This window comes from Sminthopsis crassicaudata, chromosome 2 (assembly GCF_048593235.1).
Source record: "Sminthopsis crassicaudata isolate SCR6 chromosome 2, ASM4859323v1, whole genome shotgun sequence".
NCBI lineage: Eukaryota > Metazoa > Chordata > Mammalia > Dasyuromorphia > Dasyuridae > Sminthopsis > Sminthopsis crassicaudata.
The window spans coordinates 361,760,091-361,772,937 of NC_133618.1; the positions used below are offsets into that span (position 1 = coordinate 361,760,091).

The following is a 12,847-nucleotide window of genomic DNA, read 5'->3' on the forward strand; positions in this document are numbered from 1 at the left end:
AATCAAACCCGTGAGAGCTTTTCTAGTCACATTTTATTTGCTGTAGAATCCTAAAAGTGGCTGAATTCCACTTATTGTCTGGACTTGATAGAAGCAATATATTTGTCCTTCCTCATTCCCTATTAGTGTTGTCCTTTGCTAACTCTTAAGGCCAACCATTGAGGCCAATTGGTTTTTTTGTCTTACCTATTCAGTCTGTGCTGCCTCCTGAGTCAGGATATTATTTATGGGAAGTGTCCTGTCTTTTCTGACACTTGCTCATTAAACTACCTGTGAATGGCAATTATTAGATTTTTGCCGAGCTCTAATGCAAACAGAAATTGCCCTCAGATGTCCTAGGCATGAAGGTTTTAAATAGAAATTTAATTACTTGCAAGATTTTATCTAATTACCTATATTTTGTTTCTTTGCCTTCCAAAGATATTTTAGATACCTCTTTCTACTTCCTTGCCTGAATGATCTCTGAACTTTCAAACATTAAATAATAGGCAAATAAAAGAGAGTTTACAATAAAGTGCTAGCTTGACCATAATCAAGTGCCAAAATGTGTGGCACTGGTCATAAATATTGAAAGAGCTCCAAAGATGAACAGCTAAAGGTAGGTAATCAGGAAAGACTCCAGTGCTAGCAGGAAGTAATTCTATGTACAAATCTTGATTACAAAGTCAGTAGCATTTACTAAGCATCTGCCATGCAGGACACTGTTTTAGGTACTTTAGAACATAATAAGCCATCAATAAAGCATCCCTTATCCTACAAAGATGAGTAAGTTTTCCACAGGCAGAGTTGTTTTGTCCTTTTTTCTAAGAAAACCAATGAATGGAATTTAAATGAGGCAGAGTGCTACAAAGTCATCATCCTTATTCTCTCTTTCAGAATAAAGTCTAGTGGCAAAACAAAAGTGAGGAAGACTGATGATGGTGTAGATGGCCTTGGTGTCTTCCATGTCTGACCAAATTCTAACTTCATAGTGTCTGCTTCAACCACCTTTCTGGTTGTTGGAACAAACTGATTTTATCCACCCATTCAGGTGATAGATGTTATATGCTTGGAGTAGATGCCCTTTCCCCCATTTGCCAATGAGTTTGAGGTTCATCAGTTACTATTAACATGGTTTAAACCATCTTCTAAGATGTTTTACCAAGGTGTGGCTGCTGGAGTCACAGGTGAAAATTGAGTGCCAAGTAGACACCAAAGGTGGATGAGCAAGCTTTCAGATCAGAGGTGCTCCTCCTTGAAAACCATATAGACTCCTGGCAGCAGAAAGGGGAAACAGCATGAGCAAAGGTATATGGGCAGAAAAAAGTTGAAGAGATTATAAGAAATAATGATCTTTATCAGGTTTTATAATCAATCAGCAATCATGATGTAGTACCCATAATGTTTCAAGCCCTCTTCTGGGTTCTGGATAGAAGGGAAAAACTTCAAAAATATCCCTTTTCTAAAGAGATTAAATCTAGTCATATAAATTACATGTAGTCCTACAAATATATAGATAACATGTCTACTTATATGTAATAGAAGAGGAGACTGTAGAAGATGAACATTTTAGATATGGGGATAATCAATGAAAAGTGTTGCAGGCAAGAGATAAAAATGCTGTGTTTTGGGAATAACAAGATCATTTTGGCTAGATTGTAAGTGTACATAAAGGGGAATGATATGATTAGGGTAGAAATATAGTTGGGTTCAGCTTGTAAAGTATTTTTTATACACTAAAAGGGGGGAGTGATATATTTGTTCTGAAATCAGTAAGGAACTATTCAAGTTTATTGAGTAGATGAGTAACATAGACCTCATTTAGTAAAATCATTTTGAAAGTTCTGTAAAAGATGAATTGGAGAAGGGAAAGACTTTTTAAAATTAATTTTATAATTATAACATTTTTGACAGTACATATGCATAGGTAATTTTTTACAACCTTATCTCTTGCACTTCCTTCTGTTCCGAATTTTTCCCCTCCTTCCCTCCACCCCCTCCCCTAGATGGCAGGCATTCCCATACATATTAAATATGTATATCCTAGGTACAATATATATGTTCAAAACCAAATTCTGTTGTTGTTGATGTTGTTGCAAAGGAAGAATTGGATTCAGAAGGTAAAAATAACCTGGGAAGAAAAACAAAAGTGCAAACAGTTTACATTCACTTCCCAGTGTTCCTTTTCTAGCTGATTCTGCCCATCATTGATTAATTGGAATTGGATTAGTTCTTCCCTATGTTGAAGATATCCACTTCCATCAGAATACATCCTCATATAGTATCATTGTTGAAGTGTATAATGATCTCCTGGTTCTGCTCGTTTCACTCAGCATCAGTTGATGTAAGTCTCTCCAAGCCTCTCTGTATTCCTCCTGTTGGTCATTTCTTACAGAACAATAATATTCCATAACATTCATATAACATAATTTACCCAACCATTCTCCAATTGATGGACATCCATTCATCTTCCAGCTTCTAGCCACTATGAAAAGGGCTGCCACAAACATTTTGGCACATACAGGTCCCTTTCCCTTCTTTCGTATTTCCTTGGGATATAAGCCCAGTAGTAGCACTGCTGGATCAAAGGATATGCACATGTTGATAACTTTCTGGGCATAATTCCAGATTGCTCTCCAGAATGGTTGGATCCTTTCACAACTCCACCAACAATGCATCACTGTCCCAGTTTTCCCACATCCCCTCCAACATTCATCATTATTTGTTCCTGTCATCTTAGCCAATCTGACAGGTGTATAGTGGTATCTCAGAGTTGTCTTAATTTGCATTTCTCTGATCAATAGTGATTTGGAACACGCTTTCATATGAGTGGAAATAGTTTCAATTTCATCATCTAAAAATTGTCTGTTCATATCCTTTGACCATTTATCAATTGGAGAATGGCTTGATTTCTTATAAATTAGAGTCAATTCTCTGTATATTTTGGAGATGAGGCCTTTATCAGAACCTTTAACTGTAAAAATGTTTTCCCAATTTTTTACTTCCCTTCTAATCTTGGTTACATTAGTTGTGTTTGTACAAAGGCTTTTTACTTTGATGTAATCAAAATTTTCTATTTTGTGATCAATAATGATCTCTAGTTCTCCTTTGATCACAAAGTCGAAAGACTTGAGGCAAGAGACTATTTCACTATTTCACTGAAATTATCCAGGTAAGAGATGATGTGGATCTGAACTAAGATAATTAATTGTGTAAGTAGAAAAAAATTGATGGATGAGAAAGATATTACAGAGTTAGAAAGGACAAGATCTGACCTGAGGCACTGACTATGATGGAATTCTCAGATGTAAGATTTCTGGTGTTCTGTGTATGAACTGTAACCACAGAAATTGAATCTTTCTCAAAAGCTGAAATCATTTGTTCACTAATGAGACAGCTCTGTTCTCTTGTGTTAAATGCAGGATTTTGGAGAAGATGATTCTCTCTACATCACCAAGGTGACAACTATTCACATGGGCAATTACACCTGTCATGCCTATGGCTATGAGGAGCTGCACCAGACTCACGTCCTTCAGGTGAATGGTTAGTAAATGGTACACCTGCAGCCCTTGCCCCCTCCCAAGTCTTTCTTTAAGCAATGCTGTATGTCACTCTTGTTATGTGTTACTTATGTATACACTCATGCACCGACTCATGTGGGGAAATACATATACACACACACTCCAAAATATGGAAATTACTCCTTTCCACTTTACTGGAAAGAAAACCTGAACCTCTAAGACTTTGTTTTTCATATACCTTGTTAAGTCAGAAACTAGTAGCTGACCATTTGTACTGTAAAAATAATAAGAACAAGTAATAGGCCTACAGTTCTCCCCAAAAATGCTCCCCATGAGTAATTGAATAAGGCAGATGGGAATGGAGATATAATTGTACTGTCCCTTATGTGGGTAGGCTTATGCCACAGACATGCTAAAAATGGCAGATTTTGGCATCAATGGAGGGAATGGGGGGAATGTTAAAATATAATCTGTGGATCGAAAGTAGCATCTAAAAAAGGTCACACTACTTTCCTTACTAGCAGCAGGGATGCCAGTATCAAAGACATTTGTTTTTCAGATAGCTTCCCCTCAGGCAAGGTCTTAGAAGTCAGAGCCTGTTCATGTCTTTGCTTATCAACCTTCCTCTCCTAGCTAGAAACTCCCACAAGCATTTCCATGACCAGCCTACGCTTTATCAGAGTTTAGGGAGCAAGCAAAGCAGATTGCAATGAGTTATATCCATGCCTATATTAACACTATTTCTTTACCAAGAAAAGATATATAGTACAGTACAGTTGCCAGATGGCAACTTGAGATCTTACAAGGTTAGTTCCTCTTCCTCCTGAGACAAACATAGTAGTATTTTTCTCCTAGAATTGAAACCCAGTTGCCTTACATTATTCTCCCTTATCCAAATAAACAAAATAATCATTGATAAGATTATACATTTAATTGTTCCTAAAAATGCTAGGACTCTTTTCTGACAGTAGAATTAGTTCACCTACAGATAGACACCAAGGCAAACTTAAACTTATTGATCATCTTTAAATGGTACATGTTTAGGTCCCTGACTTAGGAGTTATTTAATCTGGGATCTAGTCTCAGTGTTGCCACTAACTAGATATGTGACCCTGGATAAGTCCCTTTATTTCTCTCACATCACTTTCCTCTGTCTATAAGTTGGACAAGAGTCAGTTTCCTAGGTTTGTATTCAGAAGATTGTGCTTTAAATCATAACTCTGCTACTTTTTACGTGGGTAATGTCTTCAGACCTCATCTATAAAAAGTGTGAGTTGGACTAACTAGTCTCTGTTGGGAAATTTTCCAGGCTTAATTCCTGGAGAATGCAGAGAAAATTTCACCCACCATTGAGTCCAAAGACAAGAGATCAGATAAAGTAAGGAGCTAAACAGAAAGGAAAAGCAATATATTAGTGCACTACAGAAGAATGATTACCAGTAGCAGCTTCAGTTTCTAAGGTTTCAGCCTTGTGCTATATGACTTTTTAGATCTACTTAAAGTACACAGCCAGTCATGCTGTGGTAGCAACATAATATGATAATTTAAGACAGGAAAGTGACATCTTTTAGTGGGAAAAGTAGAATAAAAGGGAACCCAAAGAAGGGTGATGTTTTGTGGCAAAACATTTCACATATAGCTGGAAGGATTTATTACCTTTATTATTAACTACACTCCCTGGACAAGGAAATAGTAGGTATACAGATTTTTTTTTTTACAATTGTTATAGATGTCTATTTGTTCTATAACATTAGAGATAACATTGGTGATTAAAAAAAAAAAAAAAAAAAAAAAAGGCAAGCTAAGCTTCTAACTACTATGAGATTATCTCCTATCCATGAACACTAAATGGTTTTTACAATAGTGGATGAGGCTTCTGCTATGCCAGATCCTTTTATAACTGTATTTCTTCTTAATCTCTAAAGTTCTTTTCATGTGAAACATGGTAGTAGACAAGGGCACAAAGTACTCTTAAGGGCATCACAATATATTTTAAACTTTAATGGGATATTTTAATTATTAACTGCTTGTAACACTTACTATGGAATATTTTTATCATACAGTGACAGAAAGGATTCTTATTTTCCTAGAATCATACCCAGTTTACAATCTAATGGAGGGGAGCACCTACAAACTAATATATACAATTAACAAACATTGAAGTTCTTTCCCCATGCCAAAGGGGTAACTAAGTGCCACAGTGGATAGAGTACTGGGCCTGAAATAAGGAAGACTCATCTTCCTGAACTCAAAACCACCCTCAGAAATTTACTAACTGTATGACCCTGGACAAGTCAATTAATCCTGAGCCTAGGATTTTTCATCTATAAAATAATCTGGAAAAGGAAATGGCAAACCATTCCAATATCTTTGCCAAGAAAATTGCAAATGGGATCAGGAAGAGTCAGACATGACTGAAGTGACTAAACAATAAAAATGTTCCAAGCACTGTGTTAATTGCTGGGGACACAAGAAAAAGGCAAAAGATAGTCCCTACCTCCAAAGAACTTAAAATCTAATGAAGGAGACAACATGCAAACAAACATAAAGAAAAACAAACCACATGCAAATAAACAGGAAATAGTTATCAGAACAAAGGTACTAGAATTAAGAAGAGTTTAGGTGAGGATTCCCATAGAAAGTGGAAACTTAATACAGAATAGACAGGAAAGTTTTCCAGGCATAGAGAACAACCAGAGAGAATACCCATAGCTGAAAGAAGGAATGTCTTGTAAGTAAGGTATAACAACAATAAGGAAGCCACTGAAATCTATTAAACAAGGAGATTGAGAAAAGGAGCTATGACATGACTGGACCTGCTCTTTAGGAAAATCACTTTAATGGTTGAAAGAAGCATTGTTGGAGTGGGGACAGAGCTGAGACACCAGACTATATCCCACTACAATCTATTGCAATAATCCAGGTGGCAAAGTTTAGCTAGATTTAGAAGAGATCTTGGTTACCTAAAAAATATCATCTCAATCTTTTCAAGATTGAAGATGGGGTGGAAGACAGATTTGTAGGTAACAGGGAATGACCCAGTAGACTGAGATTGAAAATAAGGGAAAAAGCAAGGTTGGGATGAGTCTGTTGGAGTAGGCCAATTGCAAAGGAATCACTTGAACAAATAGAGGAATTAACTTTGGTAAGGTATAAAGCCACTCATCATGTGAAACATAAATGAAGGAAGAGATAATAGCAGAAGTCATCTAACTGTTAAGAGCTGAAGAAGAGGGGAAAAGAAAGAAATTTTGGCTAATGGCTTCGGTTTTCACTCTCAGATGCTGGCAACATTTTCATTTGAGAGTCAGAGCTAGGGCAGCCATGGTAGCTTTGAAGAGGAATCAAATGTTTTGAAAGAGCCAGTGGGGAGAGTGGAATAAAGAGTTGTTATGGGAGTAGAATTCCAAGGAGCAGTGAGGTCCTAGTTGAGGTTGTATGACATAACTTTGTTGTGAACCTTGTCAAAATGATTGCATGTTTTTCTCCATCTCTGCCAGAACAATGAGTATGGGAGTAAATGGTTGGAGTGATCTATGGCTGAGGCTTTCCTGAATACAATTAGCAATATAATAAGGAGGATAGGAATTCAAGAAAAAAGGTCAGTATAGAGTTGAATTTGTTTTCCAAAGGGTCAAGATGATGACAAGAGGTGAAAGTGTATAGAGCAAATTACCAGCAAGAGAAATGAACGGTCAAGGTACTAGAAATTACAATGTGAACAAAATGTAGGGTTTCCTAAAGGAAGGGAAAGAAAGTCAATAAATCATGGTCAGTTAAGGAGATTTCAAAATTCTTGGACATAGAGGAAGTACATTTGTGGGTGATGACAAGGCCACAGGTCTGATCATTTTTGTATGTGAACAAGTTTGTGTGTGAACATTTAGCCCATTTGAAATAATCAAGTAGAAGTACTGAGTAGTTACGTTATTTGAGGGAGAGTCAAAGTATATGTTGAAGTCCCCTAATAGGAAGGCTCAAAAACTCAATTACTGAACTCATTAAGGCAAAAAAAAAAAAAAAAAAAAAAAAAAAGGAGTGATCTGTATATAACGGCTATGAGTTTTTTGATTGGGTGATATGTATGAATAAGTAGCATGAATCTGCAAGAAAGACATTATACTGAGTGACAGAATTATGAAAATATGGAAGTAACAATGGGAAGCAAGTATCTCAATTTCCCCACTTCTCCTAGATAGGAAAATTGTTAGGATTACTAAGTGAAAACTCAGGTTGTCTGGATAGTGACAAGGTGAGAATTCAGGTTGGACAATTACAAGGTGAGAACTCAGGTTGACTTGATGGAAGGAGCAGGCTCATTGGCTGAGGTGGTTCTTCCCAGAAGCCCTTGCATTATCCCACGCCCATTCTCTGGGAGAATAAAAGAGAGAACAGTGGGCCTGGAAAGAGAGTCCACATGGAGAAGGATAAGAGCTGGAGGAGATTCAGGAGAAGACTTTGCATTACATCTGGCTTGACGGGGCTCTCTGCAGGAAGGGAAGTCACTTCTAAGGACAAGAGTTAACAGCAACTGCCTGGAGACAACGGTTCACTACAGGAAGAAGAATCTGTCTGAAAGATTTGAGTAGACACAGCAGATCTCTTCCCAGAGAGTGATCCGGCAGCTTCTAGAGACCACAGCTCGCTACAGAAAATGAATGAAAATAATAGTCACTACTCAAAAGAGTGACCAGAAAGATTAAGTTATCAGGTGGAAACCAGGCTTCTTAGAGAAAATGAGTTTGAGTTTAAAATGAAAGCAGGTTTGCTGTCTATAAAATAGGCATTCCAGAGAGCATAGTGAAATGGCTAGTTAAGGTTAGGTTGAATCTTTATGATGTAAGGGTTAAGGGGAATAAGAATGGAGAATTGCCTGATTGAGAATAGGGGAATAGGATTTTGATGGTGATTTACACCAGTTCAGAGTTGCTGGAATGTAAAAGGGTATAACCAGGTTTGAGAATGTTCTTCATTAAGTGGAACATACTGCTTCTCTTCCCAATAGAAGTGGGAAACTGGAGTGAAAGCCAGTAAAATATAAGATGGGTGATAGATAAGAATATGAGACACCCCACTTCACAGTTCCTTAACTCTCCAAAGGCTGGAGATTAGGTAGAAAAAGGGCATAATAAGAGTTTAAAGTTAGAAAGGAAAAGCCCCATTTACCACCAACTCTTGTTCGCTCAGTAGACAGGAGCAGTAGGAAATGAAAGGCTAGAAGTCAAAGGGAGAGTTACTCTTCTTTTTACTGAAAGCTCTTCACATTCAGATGATGAGAACTAGATAAGGGGTACCTAAATGAAATTAGGTTTAATTGAGGTCTAGTGGCAGGTTTGGGGTACAGGGAGTCAAATGGAGTTCCCCTGCAACCCCTTTGGATTCAGCACAAGGATACAGAGTTAAATGAGATCTAGTAGTGGTGCAAGAGTCCCCTGTAAAGGAATTTACAGACCCGAAAACCTAGATTGATAAAAGAGATTTATTATGGGGTTTGGAAGGTTAAAAGGTGTTAGGTAAAGAGAGGACACCAGAGCCAGGGTGGTTCCAGTGGGCAGAAATCCTTTGACATGGCAGGCATAAAGCTGCCATGTTTGGGACCTCTGCAAAGAAAAGACTCCAGTTTGGCTCTTTTATAATAGGGGGCTTTGGACAAGCTGAAGGGGCTCATGGGTAGAGTCCCAGATTGGCTTCAGGCTGGGTTTCAGCCAGGGTTAAAATTTGAATAGAATTCAAAGGGTTTCTGGACTGAGGGAGATATCAAAGATGAAAACTGTTTGTGTTTAGGGTAAAGTCACCTCTCTGAGGCAGAGTCCAAGAAGGTTTTAAGAGTTTTGGGGTTTCCTCATCACAGACACCCAGCAGGGATCTTTGCAGGGGTCCCTTGATGTATATGCTGGGCCTAACAGGAAATGGAAAGCACAAGGATTTATGGCTCCTTTTCTCATCTGAGGGATTGGCAGTGAGAGCTCAATCAGTCACAGCAATCAAATGATAATACATCTTTATTAACATCATTTTGATGAGGTCTAGAATTGGGGTACCTAAATGAAATTAGGGTTTAATTGAGGTCTAGTGGCAGGTTCGGGGCACAGGGAGTCAAATAGAGTTCCCCTGCCATCTCTTTGGATTTGGCTCAAGGATACAGAGTTAAATGAGGTCTTGTGGCAGCACAGAGTCCCCTGTAAAGGAATTTACAAATCCAAAAACCTAGATTGATAAAAGAGGTTTATTTTGGGGTTTGGAAGTAAAAGTCTAGTTAGTAAAATTGAAGGTAGAGATAAAAGGGCACCGGAAATAGGATTCCAGTGAACAGAGATCCTTGGCATGCCTGGTGTAAGGCTTCCATGTTTGGAACCTCTGAAAAGAGAGGACACCAGCTTGGCTCTTTTATAACGAGAGATTTAGCTAAAGAGGCCTGTGAGTGGAGTCCCAAGCTGTCTCAGATCTGGGTGGGGGTTGTGAGAGCCTGGGTCTCCTATTGGAATTCAAAAGGGTGCAAAGACAATTGATAGGTTGCATTCTCCATAAAATTTGTTCCCTGGATCATCATTGTGGAGGAAATGATTAAAGGAGGACTGATGGGAAGGAATGGAGTTAGAAAACAAGGAGGGCACTACTATTTTTAGGAATCTTCCATTCTGTGACCTGAGAGATGGTAGTAGTTTGCTAGCTCAGTCAGAATGGACAGAATTATTGAAGCACAACATGGTATGGTGCAAAGGTTACTTGCTTTGGGGATAGAAGACCTGAATTTATAATGCAATGCAGATCAACAACAATACTCCTACTTACAGTCTTAGTTGCCTGAGGCATTGTGAGATTAAGTATCTAAAAGGAGATCATATAGCCAGGACATTCTTGCTCTTATGCTAGCTTTCTATACACAACACTGTGTAACCTATGTGGCTCATTACCCTTTAAAAAATTACCAGAAGGTTGGAAGTCAGAGACTGTAACCTTTTCTGTGTCATAAATGCCTTTGGCAGACCCCTTTTTAGAATAATGTTTTAGAGTACATAAAATAAAATACATGAGACTATAAAGAAAACCAATAAAAATAGAATATAGTTATTAAAAAATTTTTAAAATTCAAGGACCCAGGTTAAACACCTTTCAGTGCCTCTTTTTGACTTGTGAGGGTGAATTACGAAAGGATGATTCTAACCCTTCTAACCCTAACAACTTGTTATTCATTTTTCCCTTCTTTTATAAGGGTGGCTAGGTAGCACAATGGATAGAGTATCATGCTTGGAGTCAAGAACATGATTCCAAATGTGGCCTCAGACTGTGTGTGACTAGGCAAGTCACTTAATCTTTTTTTATCTTAAAATAAGGCATGATAAAATGAAGGTAATAGCACCTATCTTCCAGATTTGCTGTGAGAATCAAATAAGACAATAATTTTAAAGTGCTTAGTATAGTATCTGGCACATTGTAAGTGATATATATATTATAATATATATATATTAATTATTATAAGCTTACCTTCTTACAACCTTTACCCCCCACCCACCCAGTCTCCATCCCTTTATACCAATATATAGAGAGATTACTGAACTGCCTCCTTACACATAAAAGGTCCTGTTCCCTTCCTCATAACTATACAGATTATAGATCCAGGGACTTCTAAAAATGCCCCCACAATTGATTGTTTTCAATTTTATCCTTATATATTTGTCTTTTTTTTTCACTTGAGGGAGAGCTAGGGAAGAAGGTAATGGATATAACATGAGTATCTCTAACTAAGGTTAATCTAAATTGGCTTCTTCCCTATTGAGTAAGACTTAAAGCTCTAATCCTTTTCTTATCTGTGAACTACTATAAAAGCACAGTAGAAAGCAGTGTAATGGGAGATAAAAGCAGCTAGATTCTTTTTAGAAAAAATTTTTCTGAACACTACTGACCTCGGGCCTGAGATTTGGAAAGGCAAAATATCTGCCTGATGAAAAGTAATCCAAACCTTTGAATTCTAAAACCCATAGGAATTTTTGGATTCCTTATAAAGGAGCTGCCCTCAGGGGCTTAAGGTCTCTAGTTCGTGAAAGGAGCATATCTGGGGCTAACAGAATATCGGGATTTTAGAATCAGAAAAGAGTGTATTAGCCATATGGTCCAATGGATACCCCAAAACAATGCATATTATAACTTAACAGATAAGTGGTATTCTGGCTCTTCTCAAAAACTCCAATGATGTGAAACACACTGTGACCTCCTAAGAGAATTTGGACTTGTGAACCACCATAGTTTTCAGCAAGTTTCTCCTCGAATCAAAAGTAAATTCATTTATTTATATTTTCTACTCTTGACCCTTTCTCCCCATCACTGCTCACCCTTTGACCTAAAGTATAGTCTTAGTCCCATTCCATATGAAAGCCTTTCAAATAATAGGAATTGTGATTCCTTGCTAAGAAGGAATGTTAGAAGTCATCTAGTCTACTTTTATGGGTAAGTGGTAAAGTTACATACCCAACATCATTTCTGGTGTTGTTATATGCCTACTGTGTACTTAGGTCGTGCTAAATCCTGTGGGGATGTAAGTCATGCCAATAGCCTTTGAAAAGCTTAAAGAGACAAGGCTATTCACAGAAATATGATAGTGTTGGTCTCAAGGCTTAATTGTAGGGCATAGATATGTAAGGTACAGAGGGAACATAAACCTTCAAAAGATTACAAGTCAAGCAGTTTATTCCTTACAGGCATGCAAACATATGGCTTCAACCCCATAGTCTGAAGTTAGGTCATGAGCCAAGCTGAAGGAGAATGGTTTAATATGTACTCAGCTTGAAAACCCAAAGCTTTAAAGCTTCAGACTTTATATTTATCAGATTATTGTTGCTAGGCAGATTAATTGGACTGAATAGGAGGGGGAACCCTAAAGTTAGTCAATTAGCAGGTAACCTGAACTGTGAACACATACACACATACACAGACACACACACACATACATACACACACATACACACACACACACACACACACACACACATTCATCAAAAAGGCATTGTAATTAGGAGAGTTCCCTCACTTTTTCTATCTTTATTAGATAATTTTGCTAAATTAATTATAATTAGGAGCTGAGTATTGGATATGTAGGAATTCTCCTTTATACAGGGAAGTCAATCAGTGGTTAAAGCATGAAGTCCCCCCCGCCTTTTTTTTTCCCCAGCTAGAGCCTAACAAAAGGCCGCTCCTCACAAGATTCTCACTACTCAGGCAATTCAGAGAGGAAAGAAATCAGTATGCTCTGAAATACAGTAATCATAGAATGCTTCTTAGAGGAAACAGATTTGGGCTAAACTCTTAAAGCAGTGTAGGACTAAATGACAACATGGAAGAAAAATTCAAAA

General features: G+C 37.7%; 1 protein-coding gene across 7 annotated transcripts in view; it reads left to right on the forward strand.

The window, feature by feature from the left end:
- Nucleotides 1-12,847, forward strand: part of FSTL4 (follistatin like 4) — an 816,112-nt gene that overhangs the window by 729,735 nt on the left and 73,530 nt on the right. For all 7 annotated transcript variants that reach the window (XM_074290936.1, XM_074290937.1, XM_074290938.1 and 4 more), the window contains one exon: nt 3,402-3,522. In XM_074290936.1, coding sequence (XP_074147037.1) covers nt 3,402-3,522 — 121 coding nt within the window. The remainder of the gene's footprint in view (nt 1-3,401; nt 3,523-12,847) is intronic.